We start from the raw sequence: 27,724 nt of genomic DNA, 5'->3' as shown, positions 1-27,724 counted from the left end.
TTTTATTCTGAAAGCTGAAGTTCCCATGTTTTCAAAGCATTTAACATTCATACCTCCTATAAATAGATGGTGTCATCATCATGGCAGATGGATGGACCGGCCCTACACGGGCCATCGGGTTTAAAAGGACTGAGAGCTCATTCCCTTTTACAATGAGAGTGATATTTCAGTCAGCACGACATTCATTTGTGTTTCTGACGAATGAAAATGTTTCCTTTAAAGGTAACGTTTACAACATTCTCCAGCGTTAATGAAACACAACCATCCCTAGTAGCCCAAATCCACTTGAGACAGTTTGTTGGCTATTGGGTAGAATTTCCTGTGTAACATTACTCTCATATATTTTGATAAAATCCTCTGCATGGCATGTAAAATATCTAATAACATTTGTGTTGCAATCTCACGTCTTTTCCAAAAACATCTCTGAAGCTGCTGCCGTAATGCTTCATCTATCAGAAACCATGTTTTCTCATTCAGTTTGCATGTTTTTATGAAACATTTCAGCATTAACTGCTGCACATGTTTGCCATTGTTAATGCCCTGAACCATACGAACTGGGGCGTCGACTCAAATGGTGGCAACCAGCCAGTTATCCGCATTTGTGTTTTTTCTAAAAGATGGTGCACATTAAAGTGTGTGTAGAACCGATGCCACATGGTCAAAGAATTTGAACGGAATGTTTTTGCGAAGGCACTCATCAGAAATAGCAGGAAAGGCATCTTTTTGTTCAGTACTTAGATTTAAACTTTACTGCTAACACTTAATTTTATTTTGAACCTTTCAAAAAGCTGTAAAGGTAAATTTAATATTGCAGCCAATGACTCAAAACAATAGTCTTCCGTCTAGGCATCCTTTAATCGATTAATAGTTCCAGTCTGCCACAGTCCCGTGTCTTTTTCTTTGAATTCAAATTCTCTTTATCGATTAAAAAAACCCAAAAAACGTTCATACAGAATTCTTAGTATTCAAAGCCTGTTTTATGATAAGTTTATGCATCATGAATTGCAAACTCCTATGATATAGCATATCTTACTTTTGGTCAAATGACAATCTATCCATACGCTCTTGATACTATACATTGAGATGTGGATACACAAGATTCTCTGTTTGGATCTATTTTATCTTGGACACGCTCTCGGAAACAGCGAAGCTTGAACTTGTGAACCTTGCAGCTATCCATTCTGTCTTTCCTCCCCGTTTCCTCCCTAAGCCCAGTCAGATAAGTGAGGAGGCTGCGTTGGAGGAACAAGACCTTGATGGCTCGACATCTTTGGAATGTTCGTACCAAGATGCACACTAAAAACCAAATTCACATACTGCTTAGTATGGTTAAGCTAAAGATTTGCCAAGTCTTGCAACTCCAGAGATGGAGGATCACAATCAAGGAGTCAAATAATGGATGTCATCAAGTGTTGCAACAGCTTCCATCAGAACACTCAAACACTGATGGATTGCAGGTTGATTTTCCTGGCTCACAACAGCAGTTTCTGATTTGGATCCGTTCCCAGTTGTCTTAATGTCATAAAGTCTGAGAGTCTGATCTCACAGCATCTTGATTCAGACCTGCCCTGAATCATAGAGGCTCTACATCAGTCATTCTTTTCTCCAAAGAACAGAAAGATGCTTTTTTTTTTTTTTTTGTAGTAAATCCTACAAATACGAGCTGTCTTGAACAGCAAAAGTACAATGTGGTAAGACACAAGAGATCAATTCATAATCATTTGTAGATGGTGTGTTATCTTCTTAAATATGATTACGGTAAAACACATCGCTGAACATAAAGCGAACTTAAAAATGTCTCTGACTCAAAAGGGTTGAATTTATGCTTGCTTTTCTGTTGCACGTGGTGTTCTGTACAACAGAAAGAGTCACAGCTGGCAAAATACTATCCTTCTAAAAAATACCTCTGTCTTGTCTCTAAACTTATAGATGAACTCTGTACTCTGGGATGTAGTTTTATTACGGTCCTCATTAATTATAATGAGCCTGGTTGTTAAAATGTGCATATTATATTGTGGGATTGTGCATTGGAAGTTGGCAGTAGGGAAGTCTGAGAACATTCCCCAACTGGCCAGTTGATTGATTCCTGCGTCAACAAAAATCTTTGATAAAAAAAGCAAAACTGCGACTCATATGTCACCGTGAGATCAGTGTTGTAGAGGCAGAAACAGACCGAGCAGGTGGTTTTTCATGCTTTCGTGCTATAAGGGGTGATTAAAAAGTTCATAGCCTAAGGTAGAAGGAGATGAGATATTCATCTCTCGACACAGGCACTTGCAGTTCAACTCTTTGAATGCTTATCGAGAAAGGTAAATTGGAATTGGCTTTGTGGAAGTTGGAAAATCACAAGAAAGCACTGTGGGAAAAAGAAAAACTTCAGTGATTATGAATTGAACTGCAACCTCAGGTTTTAACTCCCAAGGAGGTCAAAGAAGATAACAGTGTCAACACATGGGGACTGTGTCCGTAGCATGGTGAAGAAGTGAGTTGGATGGCTCTGCATGGAACATCACCCTGCTGGAGACCATTGATAACATGCAAAGCCTTCCCAGGAAGATAGCCTTACCCAAAGTGTTACCTTGCACAGTCCAAAAAACCCCCACGGGGAGTGGATTTGAAATGTGTCAAGAGACAGTCTTGTCATATTTTAACAACCTTCAATTGAGGATGAACAGTATAATCAAATCTATAGAAACTGTCAGAAACTGAGTCAAAAGCAGGACAGGACAAAAATCTAGTCCACAAGTTCACTCTGGCTGTGACTGCCATGTAGAAACACTGATTTAAGCTCAGATGCTGCTTATTTCATTTGTTTCAGCTGCCACATTGATGATCGTGATGATGATGATGATGATGATGATGATGATGATGATGATGATAATGATGATGATGATGATGCCAGCACTCTGCTCTGTGCTGTTCTTTTCCTGCAGCGCAGAGCAACTGAGGTTTAGTATCTTTCATCTTGAGGATATTTATCATTTAAAAGCACGATGAAATGAAACGGAACCAGATGGAGTTGATCTTCGGTTTTATTGCATTAAGTTCATGTTAAGAATGTCGGAGCCTTTTTATCATTGCAAACTATAAAAAAATTTAAATGTAAAATGCTGTCAAGTCTCTGTCTTTAGCTCCTCATTACTCATAGTCAAAGATTACAAGCTGTCATAATCAAAGTTGCCGTGGAAGGACCACCTGCCCACTCAACCCAGATGCAACTGAAGACATCTGTTTTCTTATGGGGTTGAAGGAGATAATGCATGTGTGCACCTTTTGGCATCAATGAGAAAAATTCCATACCACCCCTTCTACAGCTATTCCACAGAACTTCTTAGAAGGATCGTTGTGTTATTCAGCTCGGACAAGTTCCATCTTCAGATTTTGAAAGTTTTTCCAGAACATGCCACCTCTCCAGCTGCATTAGATACTAAAGTTTTCCATTCAGTAGCCTTTTATTGTCCCATAAGTCATCAAGAAGATAAATACCTATTATATTACAAAGACACACTTTGACCTGCAAAATCTTGTTGAATATTTGCTTTATCGTTGTGAACACTGCTTCTGAAAACACTCACCGAAATTGAATGAAACGAATATGTTATCTTTGAACCTCATCATAATAGGCTTAGATGTTGACAGGGGCCTGTAGGGCCTGTTTCGACAGAGGGCCCCCCGCCATGCGGGGGCTGTGGATATACTCATGACACAGCTTATCACTGCTGCGGACCGTTTTCTGGACTTCTACAGAAACAGTTTCACGATTGTTCATGATTTGCTGCCCACTCAAGATGTCTATCAGGAAGATGAGTGAAGAAAAGCTGCCACTTCATTCCAGGAGAGGGCGCCAGACTGCTGCATCTACGAGCTCCTTTACAGATTTATTTAGAAAAGGAAGGTTTCACCGCAGGGAGAACGATCCTTTTGTTGGTCAAAAATCAATCCTAACCATTTGCAGTTCACATATTGTAATTTCTCAAAAGGACTGCATTCTCTTCACGTTAAAGTTCTGTTAAAGTATCTCCCGTTTTGCAATGAAGTCATCGTAAACGCGACGCGCATCTCAGCAGTCAACGGGACACAACATCGACATGTGATTCCAATGAGACGTAACTGGTATCAGAGAGCGATCCCCACATTCTGCGGCGCTTTCATTTACAGACGCCGCGCTTCACGAGGCAATTTTCCCTTTGACAACTTTTTAGAGGAACCATATGAAACAGCGGGTTCTGTTTTGGCGGCGTTTTTGGGAGAGAGCAATCTCGCGTCTCCTTTGGGATGTTTTCTCAACAATGAAGGAAAAGAGAGCAGTTTGAAATAGAGACGGTTGAAAAGTAAACATTAATTTCCGTAGCCCGAATCTCTCTGTCTGCTGCAGATTAAACCTCTCCACCAGTGAGAAAGCAGCCGTGTTGAGTTACTTTTGGTGTTTTTTTGCATATGTGTGTGGGGGACAGAATCTGATGTGGATGATCTAATTGTGCACTTTTCAGGCACAAATGTCCACCGCACTGTGTATTTGTGTGTGTCCCCGTCTCCCACTAATGTTTCCTCTAATGCGGTTTGCCATGGGCCAGAGGGAAAACATGGATCCTCTCACATATGCCATGGTGTGTTAAGTTTACAACTTCCAATTTGTGTATTTGTCTCAATCAGTGTAAACTCGGGTGATTTGATACTCACACTGGGCGAGAACATTTCATAACATCTCAAACACACCCCGCTCTTTGTCTTGGAAAAGAAACAGAAAAATAGAAAGTTGAGAAAAAAAAAAGTCTTGAGTGTGTTTCATGACCTCACAGTGACTTTGAGTGTTTTTAATTCTGTGGTTTATTGTGTAAGAAATGTGCAACAACAAAAAGTCGCAACAAAAAAAAAAATTAGAATTTGATTGTGTCACTTCTGAAAAATGTTCCATACATATACTTCCTGTCACATGATTGAGTGTTTTTTTAGATATGTTCACACGTAAATGAGGAATGCGTCACCCCCCAACTTTTAAAACCTTAAAAATCTGATGATTAATTTCTTATTTGCCTTTGTATAAATTATAAAACACGAATTTACAAGACTGCACTAGTTAGGCTTTACCTTCTGTCTAACCAAGCTAATCGACACAAAGCACGTCAACTGCCTTCAAGTCTGAGGCTTGAATTACAAGATGCACAGAAAAAAAAACAGACATATCATGACTGATTTGTTCTTCACTTTCTAATGATCATATGCTATCTACTGTACCAACTGACTAACAAGCCCTAAAAAAACTTCCTGGAGGAGGAGGCCTGGTTGTTTTGCATTCTTTTATCATGTGTTAAGCTGTTAGGCTATACATTACCAACAGGATACAACACATGTACTTCCTGCCCTCTTTCGAATCAATAAGCCCACTGAAACCATGTATTCGGCTTTACAAGATATCTTTTTCTTCTTCGCTTCTTCCTCGTTGGAGGCACTGGGGAAAAGTTAGCATGCATGGCACAAAAGAATGAGGTATGTGCACTGGTGTGTCTCATGCTCAGTGCTTTAGAGTTGGCTGCCATGTAATAGCCTAAGTCACCAATCCTCCAGAGGGTTGCTAGGCATGTGCACTATGCCAAGGGTGCAATGATATGACAATTTATGATCTCCACCCGGTAACAAAATGGAATGCCTGTATTGTGCACACCCACGGGTGCACCAGTTTCTTTCTTACGAGACATAGATGCAGGCAGAACTTGCAGAAAGTTCTTTTATGAGAAAAAAACAACTATTGTCTTGCTTTGTGTTAGCTTTAAAGGAGGACTTAGGTTGGCACATTTGGTGTTTAGTCAGACTTTGAGGTGACATAAACAAAAGAGTTTATGATAAGTCAGAGTATTAAGGAATGCAAAAAAGAAGCAGAAGCATCATTAAATCGTCTTCAGCCCACGGTTGACCTTCATCATGACTGTGGTCAACTTTCTATCAAAAAACTCAGGATACGTTCTAATCGTCCTGATGATCTCTCATCAAGAGTCTTTCTATTCTCTCTCAGAGAATGTGTGTGCATGCAACTCGGAAGATATCAAAAGTAAAATAAAAAAAAAATGCATTTTTAATATCCTGTTGCTGAAAAAAAAAAATGAGCCAGAAGGAATAAAATCCAATTTTGCTTTGGATTTTTATCAGGCTCTGAATGTTGGTTTGCGAACTTTGTGCATGTGTCCCCAGCGTAGGAAATCTTGCTTCCGGCTGTCATGGATTTTCATGTTTTAAACTTTACACATAATCCATCCCAATTCTTAGCGTTAATTACTTGCATTAGCTGCACGGCCTCCGACCCTGACTGCCACCCATTGTGTTGATATTTATAATCGATTAAAAGGGTTTCATGCCTTATTTAGTGGAGATTAACTGAATGTTCATGTTCACACAGGCAGGATTTAGGTCAGTTTGAGGGCTAAGCTCTGAGTATTAATATTAATACCCGTGAGCGTGCACACCTCTGTGCAAGCAAGTGTGATTTCTTGCAGAAATAATTGTCTGTGGATTAAATATAACCACAGATACTTGAAAAAGGAGTTTTAAACATGGAAAAGTTGCACATATTTTCTTGGTGCATGCACTTCCTTCATGTGTTTGTATCTCAGTGGGGAGGTTTAGGGAATTATTTATTTGGAATTCCAGGGTCAGAGCTTCATGGCAAGGCCCCAGGGTCTCGACTAGAAGTGGGGTGACTCGCAACCGAGTGACCCCCAACTTCCTCTCTCCTCTTCGTCCGTCACGTCTCTCTGCCTGGTTTCGTTTTTTTCCTCGCAGACTTCTGCTCATTCTTCACTTTCATTGACCCACTAACAGACATCCTGATAATATCTCACGCTTCTAATCTCCATTTTGCGCTAAATGCAGCAGCCGAAGATGGAAATTGAGATCATTCGAGCGTGAGTTAATTTTTTTATGGTAGGATCACACAGTTAGTTTGATTGTCTTTCAGTTCTCTGGCATGCAGGCTCCTTAAAGCTGAGTGATAAAGTTTGACTAATCACCTGATTATTATCTTAAGGAAGGGAACTATACTTTCATCCTTGTCTGTCTCAGCAGGAGAAACATTGTGGAGGGGTGGGGACATGGATCAGGGAAGAATCTGTTGATTTACATGCAGATCTGAAAGATGGAATTCGTAGTCTAGGAAACCGCAACTGATTTTGCAGGTTTTAAACTTATTTCATAAAATATGTTTGATTTCTAAGAGTGTCTTTCTTTTCCAGTGAATAAGGCATCTTTTGGCTTCATCTTATCTCTTCTCACCTTTCTTTGTTCCTCTTGGCCCCATTGGTGGGAGCCGACCAGGAATTAAATAACTGGCCTACATTGAACAATTCTCTCCTTCTACTCCCACAAAGTGAGCGAGTCCATTACCTGCAGACATCTGCTGAAAATTAATTGTAAAGGTCAGGAGCTTGGTCTGGGTGAGGAGGTGAAGTCGCATTACAGCAGATGCTCAAGTGACGCCGATGCAGACATTCGACCATGATTTTAACATCTGTTCAGCATAAAACCCGACAAATGACAAACTCCTCGAGTTCTCGTCAAAGGCCTCTCGTTTGGGACCGTCTGTCACGCCAGCCTTTGTGAAAACAAATCCTCGTCTTCCGAGGATGTGTATAAATATGACTCCGGGCCCCGAAAAGTGATTTAAACAAGAGGACCTCTCACCACCCCTCCTCCCAAAATCTGTCAGAGAGCAAGGGAAGCAAAACAGAATGAGACAGCAGGCGTTTTAGACACAGCCGGGGCTCTGCAGCTATAAATAGAAAAATAGCTTAGCAGAGGAACACTCACGTTCCAGAGACGAAGCAGTGGGAGTCATATTGGTTGCAGGTGTGTGTGTGTGTGTGTGTATCCGTGTGTGTGAGTGTGTTGAGGCCCATGCAGCTTATGCAAGGTTAGAATAAAATGGCCATGACATAAAAATCACAATGTAAAGTCTGTGGCTACATTGAGAGGAAATCTATCCCAATGTTAAGGAATGTACTCATCAGAGGGGCATCCTAATGAGAACGCATAGTGAGATTGTGCCAGAAGGTTCTACCGCCACCTAGTGGACACTTCTTAATTACCAGACATGAGAAAAATTGAAAGAATAGCAAAAATCAAAAAACAAACAACAACAACCAAAACTAAAATAAAACAAAACAAAATAAAGTGAATATCTGGACATGTTCTTTATTGCCTAAATTAAGCTGTATTCTTCTGTAACTAGCAGTGGAGGCTCGCTGGGTCAGATGCAGGACTTTCCCACAGTCGAGTGGGGTTTTAAATTGTGTAGAGCTAAGCTCCGTTAAGAAAAATACTTTATTGATCCTTCACAGGAAATTGCTTTGTTACGCCGGCTACACCCACAGTCAAGACGAGAAGTGAAGCATGAGACGCGTCTGCGCCTGTCCCCTGAAAAACTAGAATTAATGATTAGAAATCCCCCAAAAAGTTTTACAAATAATGACAAGTTTTTAAAAAGTAATTCTAAAAGTATTTGGATGTTTTAATCGGAAAAAATAACAATGTGAGCTGATTTGCAAACATTTCAGAAAACAAATCTCATTACTGCATTAAGTTGAGATCAGCAAAATAAAGTTTCCAACGTCTTAAGAAGAGAAATGTTATGTGTAATGAAGATGTTAATTTTATCTCAACAAGCCTTTTTATTAAAAAAAACTCTGACTGCATTACGAGCTGTGTAAAATAATAAATTGAATAAATGAAGAATAATTTGCACTCATTTCTAGAAGAGGAATATCTAGAATAAATACCACAAGTTTCCACGACTCCGACAGAAGACATGTAAAGAGACCCTCTGGCCACTAGGTGGCAGCAGAAAGCTTCGAAGAAATCTATGAGTGGGTGGATTTTGTTGAGAGATTCAGCAACAACACACACACACACACACACACACACACACACACACACACACACTCACACACACACACACACACACACACGCACGCAATGATGAATCATAGTGAAAATGCGGGTGGGCTGCGTTGTGGCCAGTCACAGCTGTGCACATCTGTCTCCTCTGCCTCTCGGTGTCATAAGTATCTTACAAAAACATTACAATAGCTGATACCAGGTGCAGCCAGAACATATTTCACATCACTGGAGCCAAAAACAACTGTTTAAAATGCACTGGAAGGGAGGAAAAGCCAACTTTTTGCATCTGGTTTTTCAAATTTGGGAATTTTAAAAGGATTTTTTTACGAGCCGACAATAATTTAGAACACAAATATTTAGATATAAAGCATTTACAAACACCCCCCATTCCCGCTTCCCCATCCTCACTACTTAAACCTTTTACCCAATCAAACTTTGTGGTGACTGTAGGCCTGTATTGTTATTATTACACGCTCGCCAAGTATTCTCATAAGAGATCTCCAGTGGAGTGGAGTTGTTTGTACTGTCACCAACACCCACATATCTATAGACACGCTGACACACACACACACACACACACACACACACACACACACACACACACACACACACACACACACACACACACACACACACACACACACACACACACACACACACACACACATGCACAAACATAACAATGTGTGTTTGTACTGCTTTAGTAGGGAACAGCGTCACTTCCAAGCAGGGATCATATTCCCTCCTGCAGTGTACCTTCCCAGAACATTGCACGTATGTGTGTGTGTGTGTGTGTGTGTGTGTGTGTGTGTGTGTGTGTGTGTGTGTGTGTGTGTGTGTGTGTGTGTGTGTGTGTGTGTATACAATATTAGTTTCTGAGATCCAGTAGTCCCAGCATGGTAATGAAACGGTACTGCTGGCCTACTTTCTGGACTTTGGAACAAGGAGTTCAGGCTTGGATGCCAGAAAAGTTTACACACAAATTAAATCCAAAAGCTGCTTGTGTTACTTTTTCTAATAAATAAATGTTGATTTAACTGTTCCAAGTAGATGATTGCTAAAACACCAAAACAAAACCGGCTCATGCCAGCTGAGGAAGAACTTCTCCTGGCTCCAAACGGGCTTTTATTGGGAAAATTCCACCGGTGCATGAAAGGCCGTTTTACATTTCCAACAGCAGCAACAGCTTGATTGCAATGAACAAAAAGCACAAAGTAGACTAAAAGGCACGCACCTTCATCTGCCAATTTTTTGACCGCAGCATCCCTGAACGTCGCCTTCGTCTAATTCTCACTTCAAATGAGGAGAACGGAAAAGGGGATGGAAGTCACAGTCCAGCGTCATTTATCAAATTGGAGACAATGTAATAATCAATAATCAATTTAATGCTTTAAATTGAGCTGATGGTGATGAAGAGAAATTGTGCACATCTGTATCACCGTTCTTTTTCTCATAAAGAGGATTCATAATGTTAACAAAGTGCTGCATCGACCTGATTTCCCACTGAGAGCTGCAATTTACCTTAATGTGACCTAATTGGAAGAGGTTTCTCTTTTGTGTGGTAGCTGAGCTGCCAGGTTTTAGAGGTGGGGGGAGGGATAAAAGGGGGGCTTTTATCACAAGAGATAAGAATTTTGGGGGCATTGCAGAGTTAAAGATGGAGGGAAAGTGGAGGGAAATGAAGAGAGAGTGAAGGATCCGAAGAGAGAGGAGGTGAAAACACTCACACACACCTGGGTTGGATTAACCGTGGCTAGCAGGGAGGCTGTGTGTTAATGGAGATTTAATAGGCTCTGAAATGACTTACCACAGTCGTACCGCGTGTGGATTCGCATGTCTCCACGCCTTTTTGGCTTTATGGAGGTATTAAATATTTCCATGTAGGTTTCTTTTCGACACCCAGCGGAGCAAAAGAGATGTTATGGATTTGGGTTTGTCATCAAGTTTGTTTATAAGGGATCCAAGGATGCTGGAATATGGTGTTGATAGACATTTGGAGGCCGTTTTTGTGCGTTAAAAAAAAAAAAAAAATCCAATCATCATATAGATTTCACATTGTCACCACAGTTTCAAACATTCATTAAAAAGAATGAACAGACACTCATTCTTTCTTTATTCTTCAAACTGCAAAATATTTCTATAGTTTCTCAGTGATCACTCTCTGCTATAGAAGAAGATGGAGATTTAATTGCACATCTCATCTGCAATCTGCTTCATTTCACTTCCTGAACATCCGGCTTGCTGAAGGCGCGAGAGGCCGACTCCATTCCTGTTTTGCTTTTGTCTCACATGTTTCAAGGACTTCTGGATCTAAATGTGTGCAGACTCTCTCTCTCTCTCTCTCTCTCTCTCTCTCTCTCTCTCTCTCTCTCTGACTGCGAGCCTCTGTCTGTTGCCATGGCAAATATTGGATGATGTAAACACTGTGCTGACCTTGGCTGCATGAGCGAGAACAAAGACGGCATCCTCCTCGAACGTAAGCATTAAAAAATAGTTTATACGTTCAAAAGGTGTCTGACGCAGTTCGTGCGATGGAAACATCGTACGTAAAGATCGTCCACGGTCGATTATAAATAGAACTGAAAACAGCAATAAAGAGGTTGCGGCGTCATTTGCTTCAACCATCCCTCACAGCGGCTGTATAATATTGTGCAATGGAATGATTGAGAGTGGTACTTGCAAAGTGACTGACCTGCAGTGGTGAACAATGATTTCTTGTAACTCATAAACCATGCAGATGTTTTATAGGAAACAATCAGAACCTTTCTTCTCCTTCTATTACCATTATTCAGCTGAAATGATAAAATACGCTTGAGTGAATGCAACTAAAATAACCCCAAAATGCCACAGTCCAGATTGATTCCTGCTGATGGGGGTGGAAAAATTCTGCCTCTATTTCACTAATGTTAAGTCCCTTTTTAAGTTGAAGTGTCACTTTTAAATGCAAAATATTAATTTTCAAAGCAGCAACGGGAAAATGAGTGTCCTGGAAATAAAGTCTTAGAAGCTCAATAATGAATTAAAAGCCTCTGCTCATTCTATCCTGATATGTTCTATGTATGCAGATGTGTTCAGGCCTGACGGGTTACTGTCACCAGTACATGTTAGCATGTAAAGGTGACCCAGATAGCGTGTAGCGAACGTCTTTACACCCAAAAGGAATGGATCTACATATCGGCTCTGCAGGTTAGAACAGGAAATCTCTTACTTAATACTTAAAATGACCTCACGGAGGAAAAAAAAAACTGTGTGTGTGTGTGGAGTGCGATATATGGTGGTGGGTGTGTGGGTGAAGCCAACGGGGGAGTCAAGCTTGGATTCCAGCCGCATTCCAGGGAAAGAAAAGGAGATGGGATGGATCTGTCAACCCCCACCTCCTGTGTTTCTCCCACTTCTTTTCTTATTCTGCTAATCCTGTGTCTTCACCCAATAACAGACAAACACGTGTTTTAGCACGAAATGTGCATGAAATACCGACGTTCTCGAATTTTCTCATTGGCAACACATCAAATCATATATTTAAATTAGACGCTCATCAAAATCTTTTATTGGTTTAATCTCCATTTAAGGCGGTTACTTTTCTTTTCTTGGTTGGTTTTAGATCTGAATTTCAAATTATGACACAGATCATACTTTGTAACACATATAGGATTGTTCAACCTTCCTAGTTGTTTGCTTTGTTTTATTTTTTTATTTTTTTGGTTACCATGGATAGCTCAAAAATACTGGTCGGATTTCGACAAAACATGTTAGAAGGACAGAATACAGGAAGGGATGGAACCCATTAAAGTTTGGGGAAAACTTTCAGAGCGGAGCTTAAAACGAATATAGAGTAACATTCTGAATAATAAACTCATTTGTTAAAATGACCTTTAATTAACCCTTTCAAGTGTGAACCATGAACTAATTGCCAGAAAATAAAATTTTGGAACCTTCTCACAAATTTGTCCAAAAAAAATTAAGATTGATTTTTGTAAGTGAGCTTTAATTTGTACAAATTTAGCTAAATCTGGAATTTCTTTCCAACTCAAAATGGGTCTGATTGTATACATTAAGTTTTGTAGGGAAAAAAATATCAAACTTATGATGTAGAAGTCTCAAAATCCCAAATGGCCAAGTGTATTAATTATGATCTGTTTGACGTAAAGGAGTTAGAAGGACTTTACCATCAATGTGATCATGAAACTATTTGTTTTAAATATTCTAATCCAGTGGATCATGTTATACTCTGAACACCACTGCCAACTTTATGCACCATCATTTTATCACAGCCTTAACCTGAGTTGTGTGCCTTAAAAAGCATTTGAATGAATCAACAGTTTTGTCTCTCGCCCCTTATTATCAGCAGAGAGATAAAGGCATCGCTGTCCGTTGTGATCAGTGCATTCCTCGTAGGCCGCTGTGTTTATGCTGCAGACTAAATATTTAGACCCTGACCTGAGGAGAAGCGAGACTGCTAGGTTTGACTTTGATAAAGGTTTTGATATGTTTCGGGCCAGGTGACTTCCATGCTGTGGAGATCACAAGCAGCCATATTGGTAGATTGTGTATACAGTTACACAAACATTGTGCGCTCCTGGTAAATGCACAAGTGCACTTGGGTATGCGACGTGCGCGCACCGCATTTATAGGTGTTGTCATCAAAAAATAGTGGAAAAAAGTGGAGAATCTAAATAGAGATTGAAAGTATGTCCAAGCAATGTCACTTGGGTTCGTTTGTTTGGCTCTACGGGTTCAAATGAGTTCACACCCCATCGAAAGATTGAAGAAATTGTAAACTTTATATCAGTTTAATCAGGAGGGACAAATAAATGGAATAGAAATAAGTGTTTATTGCAGCAGATGTTGTGTTTAGTCTTCTCTCACAGATCTGTGATGCTCAGACCCTTGATTGTGATCGCAGGGCATAGAGGGTGAGAATCGGTGGCGGCGACGGCTGATGAATTCTGTTGAGACTGATGAAACTCAACAGAATTCATCAGGGAGGTGGAGGATGCACGTAGATGAGAGAATTATATTTAACAAAGACAGGAGCACCACAAAAAAAGATGTACCACTGTTCTTATTGGCTATATGTGACCAGCCAATAAGAACAGCCGATTAAGACAGCAAAAAATCATGGCAAAAAAGAAAAAAGTAGAAAAGAAAATAAGCCCAATAAACTCCTCAGAATACCGTCAGTGGAAAGGTACTCATTTTCTTATTTTGTTTCTGCTGAATTTGCATGAAAAACATATGACTACACAAAAAGTTGGCGGTAGGACACCTAACTTGCATGCCAACAGGGGATTGGTTGAGCTATCGCGATCGCCATTTGCCGCTGTCAACAACACATGACTTCCTCTTTACTTCACTGTAGCATATTACAAGTCTCTGGCAACAGCCCATACACCTAGCAACTTATTTAAAGTTAAATTTTTAGAAGCAACATATGCTCGAATATTCCGATTTGTTGCTGAAAAGTCATGAAATACTCTAAAAACACACTTTAGAAGTGTTTTGGTGATAATTTATTGAATTGACTTTATTAAAAGTGGCCTGAGCGTGTAAACACCCTAAATTAGAATACCAAAAGGAAAGTCAAGCTTAATAAAAGTTTAATAGGCTTGGTTTCAGAGCTAAAAACATAATGGACCTCTTCCAATAATGGTCCCTGATACAGCTCCAATGTCCTTGATGGTGCACACACAGTGTTGTGTGCACAAAGACGCACGGGGGCACAAAATGTTTGGACAAATGTTCCAAGAGAGATGTTATCCTTCAGCTAAAGGAGGCTAAGCCAACACACTCTCGTCACATCACTCAGTCGACATTTTATTCTATTAGTCAAGCTGTTCCAAACCCTCAACTCGGGCGTCTCTGGAGATTCGCTCGACGGAGAGAATCTCCTCGACGGCTGTTCCTCTGGTTTACCCAAGAGTCGGTCAGAATGGCGTCGGTGATAAAAGAAGGCCAAGTGAAAGGAGTTGTTATTTTTCAAACTGGGGTAACTTGATGTCTCCTAGCAGGTGTGGATCTGGTCTTTTTTTAACTGCTGGCAATTTTTATCGAAGGGAAATGACTTTTGAAAAGCGTTACAATAGGAAGAAGTCAATGTTTACTTCACGCAGACACAAGAGGGAACCTTATGTGGAACTCAGTCTGGTGTGCTCATCTGAACGTGTTCATCTCAGGTCTAACTCCCTCTTACCCATAATGCCGGTGACGCTTTTCCCGTGGCGCTATGGCAACAAGTCGTGGGCATTTTCTTCATCTCAAAAGGCATCACACAGGCGTGACAATGCAGAGATCTCTGCAAGTTGAAATGGTGCAGACACGTGTGAAACAACAACAAAAAATGGAAGGCGTCATGTTACAGGCATATGTGTGAACGTTCAAGTACACATGCTATTCAGGAAATACATGCATCCTTGTCACTGTGCTGTCCGCCACAGCTGGCAAACCGAGACTCCATGGCAACTGTTGTGGCAGAAAACATTAGGGAAGCGTGGGAGGTGGAGGACAGTGTGTGTGTGTGTGTGTGTGCGTGTGTGTGTGTGTGTGTGTGTGTCTGTATGCGTGTTTCAAGGTGTAGGAGCTAGAGCTGAAAGACTAGACTACCTTTCTGCATTCATTAAACAGACAAGGAGGCCATTCAGATGCATCAGGGTAATAAATAGGCTATATCTGAGCTCCATGAATGATACCATTCCTTGTGATCATTTCTAAAATAAAATGTAAGAATTTATCCCATTTTTTAAATTCAAATTGTAGAAAATTTCTGCTATCTTTCTGGAAATGCTACGATAATTCAGAAACAATTGAAACAACATTTTGACAAGCTTTTCGTGGATACTTGCGAGGCCCATAAGTCAAGTTATGCAACAAGCAATAGAATTGTCTTTCACCCTTGTTGCTTGCCAATTTTTTTTATCCCTTTGAAATATACACATACCCCACTAAGAACCAATATATACACAGTGTGCCGGGATGATTTACATCTTCTACGCATTGAGTCATCCACACAGAAGTAACCGTAGCATGACCTGCATGCAATGTCTGACACCTAAAACCCATTTTATTATATTATTTTTATTTATATTCATATATAAAACTGCTTTAAATGACTTGGAGTCATTTAAATGCCTTTGCCTGTTTATTTCTGTTTCTATTTCTATTGACCCATGTCTCGGAACGTTGGAATTCCCATGGAGAAAGCTGTCAAGCTGAGAAGCCGGGCAAACAAGCCGAAGGAGCGTCAGGCAGGAAGATGAATCTACGGGCAGGAGGTCAGATCAGCAGATATATACACGAGTAAAAGAGACAGACAGACGAGAGCAGGGACAGATAAACATTTACATGAATAACTAGGTAGAGTGACACGATGGCAGATTGCTGACAAAGACCGGATTTCTTTTCTTACCTGACGTCACTTAAAGTCAGGTGATGAAAGCGTTCAGGCCCTTAGAGGCAGGAACGCTGACATGACGAACACCTGCACACACACACACACACACACACACACACACACACACACATACACACACACACACACACACAAAGAAACAGAAATATGTTGCTGATGTGTTCACTAATCCAAAATCAGATGTTTTTATAAATCTAAAACAATCACCTAAAAAAAACAAAAAACTGCAGAGATTGGGAAAAATCTGAATTAGCAATAAATGATTTTAAACAAATAATCTTATGCTTGGCAGGATTCACACTGTAAAGGAAATAATAGGCAGAAATCAAATCGACTAAGTCAATAAGATGTTGCAACTAACTTGACCTGTACAGGGTGTGTCCTGAAATAAAATTATTAATTTCTAAATGTATTTTATTTCATGAATAACAATTGGAGGGTAAAGGAAACATTGGAAGCTCACGGCAGAGAGACAGGGATCAAATTTGTTTTTTTTCACCTTTTTGCCTTCAGTATTACAAGAAAAAAATCCCAAAGATTACAAAAATAAATACATCATGAATCGTGTCACTTTCAAACATGATTTGAAGCAGGTAGGAGTCACTGATGTCGGTATAAAGGAACATGCCTTCAATTCATATATGTATCGCAAGCCCTTGATTGCTCCTCTGAAGTTTTTTTTTTTTTTTTTTCAGGAAAGTGAACAAATATGATTTTCTTCTAGATTTGGTTTTTGCCAATTCATCTTGCCAAGATTCATGTTTGTAGCAATGCTGTATCTCAGAATCAAATAGTCCCAGGCATGTGGGTGGTGTGTGTATCTAAATTGCAACCATACATTCAACAAAGCTCGCCCCCTTTGCTCCGATTCTTCCTGCGAAACACACTTCTCAGTCTTGCAGACTATAGTATAGCTCGGGTCAGGGGTAATCATTTCCCCTGCAGAACAGTTCTGACCTGCCCATAGCTTCAAGCGTACTCTAATGGAGGTGGTATGGAGATGAAAGTCATCGAACCGGGCTCATGCCCAAAATTCCTTCCTTACATCCCCCCCCCCTGCCTCTATCTTCCCTCCTCCATCTATCGGTCCTCAGGACAGAGTATGGAGATTTAGGACAAATGGGCTGGCCTGTTGATGGAAGCATCCAGATTGAATCCAGACCCACAGTGTCGTCAAGTTGTGTGTGTGTGTGTGTGTGTGTGTGTGTGTGTCTGTTGGATGTTGAGTGATCAGTTCCCCTAAGAAAACATCCTGCGGAGGGGGGGGGGTGTCATCCGTTGAGGGAGACGACGGCCGATGACCCAGACGAGACATTATTTGTTTATTATATTTGTTTGTATTTACCTTTCAAGCGAAGGACAGATTGAACACACATTGTCTTCCCTTCCCTTTTTGACTCTCTCACACACACACACACACACACACACACACACACACACACACACACACACACACACACACACACACACACACACACACACACACGGACACACACACACTTACACACATTCCCCAGTCATGAGGTCATCTTCCAGAGCCGCTTTTGTGCAGATCCTGCTGTAAATTTGTTCATGTGTGCCCAGTTTTTACCATTCTCCCCCCCAACCCCATCATCCATTCTCCGCCCCCTTTCTCTCGTTTTGTCTCCCTCTCACACCCGTTCCTTCTCAGGCCCACTTGGAAACTGAGGTTAAAGTTTAACGTCCGAAGACAAGAGACATAAAACACAAAGGCCTTGAGCTAATAAGCAGGAAAACATCAGAGATTTGAGCCTTTGTCCTTTAATCAGCTTCCTTTGTCATGCATTTAGGTCTATTTTTGTGTTTTATTGGGTTTTGTGGGTGAAGAGGTGAATCTTGACTCATTCTGTAAAGAGCTTAGCGCTCCAGAAAACTGCAGAATAATTATATAAATCCACAGTTTTGAGTAATCCTGTTAAATCTAATTTTAAATTGCATGTTTTTTCTTAGATTTAGATCAAAAGGGCAAAGCGGGATGAGCAAACTAGGCCTTATTAGTTACGTTGACAAATGATTGAAGAATTTAAATGAAATAGAAAGAACATCTTGAGGTATTTATTCTACAGTATCCTAAATTTCTGTTCAATAGCTTTAAGCAAGAACACAATGAGGTAACAGCAATGTGTAGCATTCATCCTCAGCTGAACTCAAGGCTTTATGTAAACCTTCCAACATTGTAATATAGCGCCACTTATATACAGACATGATGCAAGGATTACCAATACATGAAATGATATGATCATCGTTTGCATGACAGCACAATAAAATGTAAAAAACTACCTGTATATGTATTTCTTGCTTACATCGGATAATAACACATGCATGGAAAGTGAATGATGAATGGATAAAGTGGAGAAAATGCGTTGCCAGTTCATGTTTTCAGATATGGAAGCATGCAGAAGATAGTCAGAATCTCCCCACCTGTCATAAAGATTCATGAGCCGTGACCTGATATAATTCCGAACCATCAGCTCCCAGTTCTCACCCTCCATTCCCCTTGCCGTGTGATGCAAGGCATGCAAACTCTTTAATCCGGCCCTTAAAGCATTGATTTTGCGAGTGTTTAATAAACACATTGGAGACGTCGTTGTTGTTGTTGTTGTTGTTTTTTTTCTCCTGTCATTTACTGGATTGTCCTAAAGCACTTTAACAGAATACTTTCCACTCGATGGAGTGATTTCACAACTCAGGCATCTGGCCTTTGGAAGGAGGGTGGCGCTCGCTGAACGATGTAAACATGAGTGTTGTGCAGCCTGCTTGCACAACACAGCCCTGGAATTGTAGGCATATGTGCCCTATAAAATAATAATGGAAATCACAAGATGTGCACTCATACAGGGGTGATTGAAACAGTGTGGGTCCAGAGGACTCCTATTTATTATTATTGAGGATATTTATGAGGTGATTTTGGTTCACAAAGAGAAGAAAGAAAAATGCCGTGACGCAGATTAATGGTATATTCCAAACGGCTTCTTCTGTAGGTGGATGGTCCATATCAGAAATGTGATTTATCAACTCTGACACGTCAAGCCGATGCCAAATTCAACAGAGAGGAGGGGGGAATTGATGTTTTAACAATTTCAAGATGATACGAGGGGTAGAGAGGACGTGGAGAACCCACCAAGAATGCAATCTGCCTCTGAAGTGCAGCGGTAGCCGATTCTGGCCACTTGAAAGCATGCGGAGAACTTCTTGCCCATCTCCTCCTCATCATCTTGTCTTGTATACTCCCTCTCATCTGGACTTTCCTCCCTCTTCCACATCCTCTGTGCAGTGTGTGTGTGTGTGTGTGTGTTATGGTCACTCCGGGACTACTGAAGCACCATTTTAGGAGACAATCGGCTCCTCCTATTGGACAACGAAACACATCATCCAACTTGATGCTTGAATTTTTAATCACATTCGTTTCTGATGTAGACAGTTACCTTATCTGTAATTTCAAAGGACTATACAAAAAAAGGTCGACACAGTAGGATGATAAATTATCTTTAAAAAAAAAACAGCATAGTTTTTTTCTATAAAAAAATTTAAAAAACAAATTGAGCTTCTAAAATTGTCTGAACAACAACACCAAACGTATCTGCAGACATTTTTATTTTGTTGCTGCTCATGAAATGAGCGACTCATTAAAGAAATAAATGACGCCACCGGTGACATTATGCCTTTAGCTAAATTGTCAGGAAAACAAATATTTGCACAAACGGTACAGATCTAATGCCTGATAATGAATTACTGTTAATTGTTAAACTTTATCACGATAAATTTCTCATAAAAATAGTTTTTTAGGGAGTGTTTATGGTGGAAAAGTGTTCTTATCATTAATATGATAAAATAACCATTTAGCTCTATCTTTGGCATTCCGTTCTCAAAACCTTCGGTTTGCATATTGAAAAAATGACTCACTGATGTAATGTTTGCACATTCCTCCGTCCCCAGCCCAAACACATGGACCTCAGGTGACCTGCATTGATGTAAGAATCTGGATGTCCACCTTTACGCACAATACCTGAATGGATGTCGAACATAAAGCTCAGAGCAGCTCCATCTGCCATGTGATTGATATACATGGGAGCTCATGCATACAGATTAACCTTGTTTGCACATGATCTGATAAGAGATCGGATTGATCAAATGCATCCTGAGGGGGAGAGAGAGTCCACCTTTAATAGTTTGTGTTCTGATCTTCACGTTTCAGACTAAGCGTTCAACTTCTCCAGCATTCTTGAAATGGCTGCGGCTCAATCTGATAAGCAGACAGGAATTCTGTCACTCAGTAAACCGCTCATTCACTTGCACTGGATATGACATTCGAGAGAAGAATGCGGCCTGTTTTTATCTTCCTCATTAAACCCACTCCTGTAGAGTAAAGAACATGCCTTTCATTAGTCGCTAAGTGTGTTAGCGTGTTGCGTTTGATGCCAGCTCGTATTCCTCGACCATGGTGTCCTTGATATTTTTAATGAGGATGGATGCAAGGGGAGTCTTTTGGTGCAATGTTGGTTCCACATTAAGGATTGCACAAACCCAGACAAGCCCCCCCCTACTCCAGTTTCTCCCATCAGGAAGGGGATTGGACATGACATGGTCGTCCTTAAGTGCATATTTGAAAAAGAGAATGGTCATAAATAAGGAGAACCAATGGTTTTTACAATGAAGGCAAAGCATCATAGATTTTTTTTTTTGTTACATTCATTACCTACAGCACATTTGGTCACATTTGGAAGAAAGTCTTGTTTGAAATATCCAGAAGATAAACGGGCTTTTATTTGGCTTGACCATGACGCATTTGTGGATATTTCCTGTAAGGATTTAAGGAATGATAAGCACGCAGACAAACCCAGAATGTCACAATCTGTCAGTACCCACGCTGCTTCCTCATCACCTCCTGCTAAACACCCAGCCTGTTCTCTGAACTTCAAACTCCCTACATGGAATTCCCCAATTCCATCTGTTTATTGTGACTCTCCATTTGTGGAGTTTGTTCCATCTTTTAATGTAAGAGGTTTAATTGACTGCTTTCAAAATTCAGGTACTTGGTGATAAATTAGAATGTAATGGAATAAAATGTTCTCAGGGAAGTGGGTTTTCAAAATCAAACTTCTATTTGAAATATTGAAAAGTATCTCCTGCATTGTGTCCACCCACAAACAACCCGAATGCTCACTCACACACAAATGAGAAATAAAATGCTCTTAATGTGTTTATATATGTATGTATGTATGTATGTATGTATGTATGTATGTATGTATGTATGTATGTATGTATGTATGTATGTATGTATGTATGTATGTATGTATGTATGTAATTATGGCTGAGGTGAAAAACCAGATTAATTGACCTGTAGAATATTTAAATTATTTGTGACGTTTATGTGAGGCTGTGGTATTTTTTTTGTGTGTTAATTTTATTTTTTTAAATTAATTTTAAAAGACTTCGTTATAGAATGTTGCACATTTTAGACAGTTTCATTTTTATTCATTATCACAGCCTACAATAAGAACTTGCGTCAAGGCATTGACAACACTCATCGATGTCGTTTCACCATCGTAAATTCCAGGCAAAATAAAAGCCAGACGACATCTGCTTTTTATTTTGAAACTCGTAACCGGAAGCCCTTTCCTGTGGCTTTCTTGACAGTGGCGTCTCTGCCTCCACTCAGCATCGGTCCGCGGAGCGCGCAGTATGGATCTGTTACGCATTACGCGCTATGGTGTCCTGACTGGCGCGGATCATCTCCTGACATGCGCTTCCCACCGGAGCGAAGACATCGTCTCTTAAGAGCGGCTCTGCTGTGACTCTGCAGTAAACAGACAAGAAATCCGAGCTCTCAGTTTTCTCTTAAATGTAGAGAGGAACGACGCACAAGTCTTTCATTGTCACTTTTTTTTTCTTTTCTACGGCTCGACTCCCTCACAAGCGCGCACACTTGTTTTTGGACAAACGGGATATCATCTGTTGCATCTACATTTTTTTTTTGAGTGTTTACTATATGTGGATATTTATTCGGGACCATGGGAGACTCCGTGTTCCTCGACAGGCACAATACCTATCTTGTAAGTTCTCTGTCTGTTGGCAGATAATTTATTACAGTAAATAATAAAAAAAAAAGGCTCCAGGGCATCAATCTTCTTCTTGTCTGCTGTTTTGCGCACACGCGTGTGAGGAGCAGCCAGAGATGTGTATTCCCAGCGCGCACTCATTTTTGCATGTTATAATACTGCAGAATTTATAGATTCTGTTACAATTTTGTTTTTAACAGCTACCATGATATCATCAGGTGTCCTTTCCACCCTAATAACTCGTGGATATGAAGAGATGCGCGGACTGGAGCTTAATAAAATGACTGAAAATTTAAAACTGTTTTCCACTTCCAAAAAACCTCTCTGGATGAAAAAGGTTTAAGTAAGATGTAAAGATATTAGATGTTGCTGCAAAACAAAACCACACGTGTCCTGGTTTGAGGAGCTCTGCATTTAGGGAGCACAGAAAAGCAGATCACGAAAGAGTTACAGGTGTTTTGTTCTGTCAGCTTGGTGGCCACATCAGGGCAAAACACACAGATGTGGGTCAAGGGCACGAGGAATGATGACGACTCCGGTGAGAACTGAGTCGCCCAAAAGGAACCCTGATCATTCCGAATCTCAAATTTGATGTGTTTCTTGCAGGTGACAGGTTGCAGTTGGAGCAGGTTGGGGGATGAAATTCTGCTGGGGACAAATTTTAATACGCATGCATGCTTGAATTTTATAATCCACCCTTTCTCTTCTTTTCCCCTCCTGTGTCTCCTCCTCTCCAGCAGTGAAGAATCCTCTCCTGGCTCTTGCAACCGGTCTGTGTCCTTTTTATGAGCAAAGTTTGTGTGGCTCTCCGCCCTAATAAAGCTGCTGGCGTTGAGCGGCAAACAATGCTATTTTGGCATAGTTGGTGGTGCATTGTGGTCTGGATTTGTTCTTTGTAACAAGTGCAGTATGGAAATGGCTACTGATGCATGCTGTTCTTCTGGATTATGTGGGCTCTCATTTGTCTCAAACTTTGGGTTCCTCTTGGGTAACTAATCAGGAGTGATAGAAAATAATCGTCTAATGTGCAATATGTTTGAAGTAAAAAAAACGAATAGTTTTGTACATTTAATGGTGCATACAAGATTTTCTTAGGTCTGCATGAAGCACCTAAAATTCTTTGCTGGTTGTCTGAAGACTTGCCCTAAAGGTCTGGATGAAGAGGTCAGGCATAGAGGGCAAGAGGCTGTTGAGGTCCTGCAGTCCAGTCGATTGAGGTGCTACCCTTCGGAGGTTTCCCGTTAAGGGGTACCAGTGGTAGACCAAGAACACAATAGAGGGATAACTTGTCCTCCTTGTGTTTTGAAGAGCTGATTGTGAAGGGCTGAGGAATTGATTTTCATAAATGTTTTTCGGAGGTGGGGCCAGTTTTGGTGCCGATCCAAGCAGCGGGGCGTATCAAGGATTTATTGTTTTTTTCTTAGCATTGCTGAGAAGAGATTTCCGTATTTCCTCTGTTTCTGAGGAGATGATGAGAAGACTGTGAAGTCTATATAGATATGTTTTGATTGAGGGCGATCTTTATGTTGCTAAAAATACAGTAGTGTTTACAACATGCAAATAGTTTGACTGAAGGGATTGTTCGGCGTTTGAGTAAACAGTTCAAGTTACTTCCGTGGAATTCTATTTGACTGGGATGACTAATTGTTTTTGGGTTTTTTTAAATCTCAATTTCCGATTTATGGTGACTCAGCAGTCTGGTAGCTGTGAATAAATTATAAGGCACGAACTAGTTTGGTTCGATTAGATGGTTAAGGCTTGAATCATAGCAACGGAATGGAAGAAGACTTCACGGAGAACATCGAAGATGCGATAGTTCATTGTGACTGACGTGACAGAGCAAAAATAAACCTGGTGAAATTCTCACGGTTGCTTCATATGTCTTTTTTTTTTTTTTTTGTCTTTACCTTGAGTCCATTTGCATGCTGGGACATGAGACAGGGACGTCTCTGCAAACGTTTAAGTTAGCAGACTTCATTTTCTGAGTGAGGTGCATGTCGGAATCAGTCAAAGTAAGTCCAGAGTGGCAAGTTGTAAATTAAAGAATATTGTAGTTTGCATAGGAAAATGTGCGCAAACAATTCAGTGTATCAAGACACAGGAGTTTATATCCAGTGACTGCATTGTAATCAATGCAGTTTCAGCCAAACTGCTCATTGCCATCTCGTAAATCTTCAAGTTGAGGTTGGAAAAAGCAATGAAGTTAAAAATCTGAAAAATAAAGGCATCTGAAGTAAAATTAATTTGTGTTAACGGAGGATTATGCCCTTTCAAGACGTCGCAGGAGACGCGGGTAATAAACAAATGTAGGCTTTTGTCATTCCTGCCAGGGTAGATAAATATTTCTGAATCTATGTTACCTAGAGACACACACTAGGATGGAGAGGGGGTAGGTTGAGAGACAGAGCCAGGGCACAATTGAAAGAGATGTGTAACAGCACCTCATGGTTGCCAGTGAGTAAACCCTTAATCCCCTCTTCAAGGCAGCCGTGCATTCGTTCCACTTGAAGTGATGTGCGATGTATTTTTCTTATAGCATCGAGACATCGCAGGGATGGAATACTCTCTAACAGGGGGATTGACCAACGCAATCGGGTCTCCAATGCAATCGGGTTTCCCGATGTTTTGGACTACAGGTTTATGAGGTATTAAGAGGATTACAACAATGATCGCACAAGCCTCTCCCAGCAAGTTTTGCCACATGCAAAGGTGATAAATGTGTCAAGAGGAACAAGTTATTCCATTTAAAATGGTTTCTCAGAACAAAACCTTTTAGAGTGTACAAGACTGACTTGGCTGTAGATTCATGTTTGTTGGCTTTTGAAGACTTTAAGAAACAAGCACTTCTCTTTTCCTTTTGAACGCATCTACCAGGAGATGTTGCTGACGCACGATCCTACTCACGCTGTTATGGATGTGCAGATACAGAAATGTCAGATTGTCCTTAGAAGAACAGGGAATTCACTTACATCCATTGTGTTAAATTAAAACTGACAATAACTTAGAGCATTTTCCTGATGTATTACATCATCGCTTTGAGTTAAATCCTATCATTAGCTCACTCACAATGTCAAACACGCTGATTCTCATCATGTATATATGGTATTTGTCACTAGTTAGCATAATAACATTTGCTAATTCGCTTCAACCAGGAAGCCGATTCCCATTTTGCAGAAGTCTGGTGGTAAAATAAAACACATCTAAATATTAAAATGAACTACTGTGCGAGGTCAAGCAAAAATATTTGGATATGCAACCGTAAGTGCACTTTTCTTTATTTTTTTCATGCATGCCGACACTCAATTAAACCAATTTGACAAATACAGTGGTATAACTGAGTGTTCCTACAGTGTTTGTTCAATGAGACAAATTACCTTCAAGATTTTAACTCTTGTGGCTCCAACTGAGTCATGACATTAATTAAATGCCCTGACTAACAACATGTGACAAATAATAGATGTTGTTTGTTATTTGTGTTCTTGTCTGAAGTCTGAGACACGTTGAAAACAAATGTGCCTCGTAACGACGACGAGGAGAACTGAACGAGGATGTTTTAGAATGTGTGAATTTGATGTGAGTGATGTATTCCTGGACGGGAGCAAACCAGCACAACCGTCCTTGCATTGATACCTTGAAGTGTCACAGCTTCATTATAAAGGTGTCTAATGATCAATATTCATCTTAATTGAGAATCCGGAGCGGATCTGAGCGGGACAGGGACTCATAAACAATTTGCAATTGATTTCGCAATCAGCTCAGACTAAACCGGATCGATGGACGTGCAGACAGAGTGACACAATGGAATTATTGATGAAATGAGTGATTGCCTTCGTTCATTATTGCTTGTTTCATCTTCTACTGCGCCTCATTGTCTGCTCGAATCTGTCTGTCATTGCCGATCAAATAGAAAAACACTCTTCTTCCTCAAACCACCCAGGCTCCCATGTCAGAGTTCAGCTACCTGTTTAGACAAGCGCCGAATTCCCTCTTTTGTTTCGAATTGTTATCCATGTTGCCGCTTCTCTCAACATTTCACTTGACTCCTCCTTTGTGTGTTCTCTTTTTACGACTTCAAATTCCACCAAATTCTCCCACTTTGACTCCATAATGCTTGGAGAAAAACACCTTATGAGCCACTTCCACCTCCTTTCCTCACCTGTTGATGCGTGACCTTGTTCTACTACGTTGCAGGTATGTTTGTTTTACTGTGCCGCTCCCAGTGCAAACAGCTGAGGCTGGCAAAGCCACAAAGCCTTCGGTCATTTAGTATATTAAAAGATGTTCGGTTCTTCAGGTTTTACAGATTTCATAACTTTGGATCTGATCCTTGTTGATTTGAGTTAGAATTTTTCTTAAATGCCCATCCTTGGTGCTCTAGCGGTTGTATTAAATGGCTCATGTATGCGTATGTGTGTGTGTGTGTGGGCAGATGGCATCAACCATCCATGTGGCTTCCTAGTCATCAGTGCAGCATGTTTATTTACATTGATCTCGAGTTTTCCTAAGCACATTCTGACCCGAACGAAGCAGGGGAGGACATTTTGTCTGCAGGACTGCACACAGATGCTGAAAGGATTTCTAAAGTTACGGTCACCCGTCCCCCACATACGATGACATCCGTTCGTCTACATCCAATCAAGTATCTCTGGCATTGCTCCCGTTGCTTAAGGAAAGGGATAGCCTTAAAGAAAAGCGCCTCTTTGCGTTCCAACTCCTTCGCCATGACAACACCACCCGTCCCTCATTTTTCCTCTCTGAAACCCTGTGAGGGAGAGGCACTTGTTTTATTATCAGCAGTGAAAGAGAAGTCCGCCCTCCCCAAGACTTGTCTTTTTATGGAGATGATCGAAGGCTGAGGGGAAAAACACAGCGGAGGAAATGCAGATGAGAAAGTTGTGGTGATATCCAATCCGCTGGTGCACTTACAAGAGGCAGGGGTTGTTTCTTGAGTCCGTGTAAATTACATTTCGACTTGCAGTTCTTGTCCCAGTTCCGTCATTCTTTCACCCAGATGTGTTTCTTTCTTCGGAGAAAGTCAAGGGAGTTTGGTCAGTAGGTTCAAGCAAAGGGTAGACGTGTTTCTTGGCTGTTTATACAAGTGCAACTTAGGCTTGATGTCAATCACCATATTACTGTGGGAAGTGGAGGAGTATTACATCATAGGTTTAACATTGACGAACCATTACAACATGTTCTACCCCAATTCGGCGCGCTGCAAAAAACGGTACAGGCAAATGGCATCTTGACAGACCTAATAAAGATTACTAACCTGGTATTATGAGTTTTACAAGTCCTCTACATCACACACAGTGTTTGCGCTCATCCCCGCAGACGCAGACATACAAATGAGTCA

At 40.6% G+C, this 27,724-nt stretch overlaps 1 protein-coding gene and 1 long non-coding RNA gene across 3 annotated transcripts in view; one reads left to right on the top strand and one right to left on the bottom strand.

Moving 5' to 3' along the window:
• Nucleotides 1–27,724, top strand: part of LOC137591635 (rho GTPase-activating protein 6-like) — a 62,293-nt gene that overhangs the window by 4,583 nt on the left and 29,986 nt on the right. Inside the window, exon 1 of one of the 2 annotated variants that reach the window (XM_068309761.1) lies at nucleotides 22,103–22,365. The exons of the other annotated variant lie outside the window; for it this stretch is intronic. Within the exon in view, the coding sequence (XP_068165862.1) occupies nucleotides 22,324–22,365 (42 nt within the window). The 5' untranslated portion in view covers nucleotides 22,103–22,323. Of the gene's footprint in view, nucleotides 1–22,102; nucleotides 22,366–27,724 lie in introns of those variants that run through there. 2 annotated transcript variants of the gene reach the window in all.
• LOC137591637 (uncharacterized) lies at nucleotides 21,977–27,717 on the bottom strand. Its single transcript, XR_011034683.1, has 3 exons — nucleotides 27,641–27,717; nucleotides 27,298–27,394; nucleotides 21,977–22,109 (listed from the first exon to the last, which is right to left on the bottom strand). It is a non-coding gene; the product is annotated as an uncharacterized lncRNA (long non-coding RNA).

Source organism: Antennarius striatus, chromosome 24, assembly GCF_040054535.1.
Source record: "Antennarius striatus isolate MH-2024 chromosome 24, ASM4005453v1, whole genome shotgun sequence".
Lineage (NCBI taxonomy): Eukaryota > Metazoa > Chordata > Actinopteri > Lophiiformes > Antennariidae > Antennarius > Antennarius striatus.
This window is presented reverse-complemented; position numbering and strand designations above follow the sequence as displayed.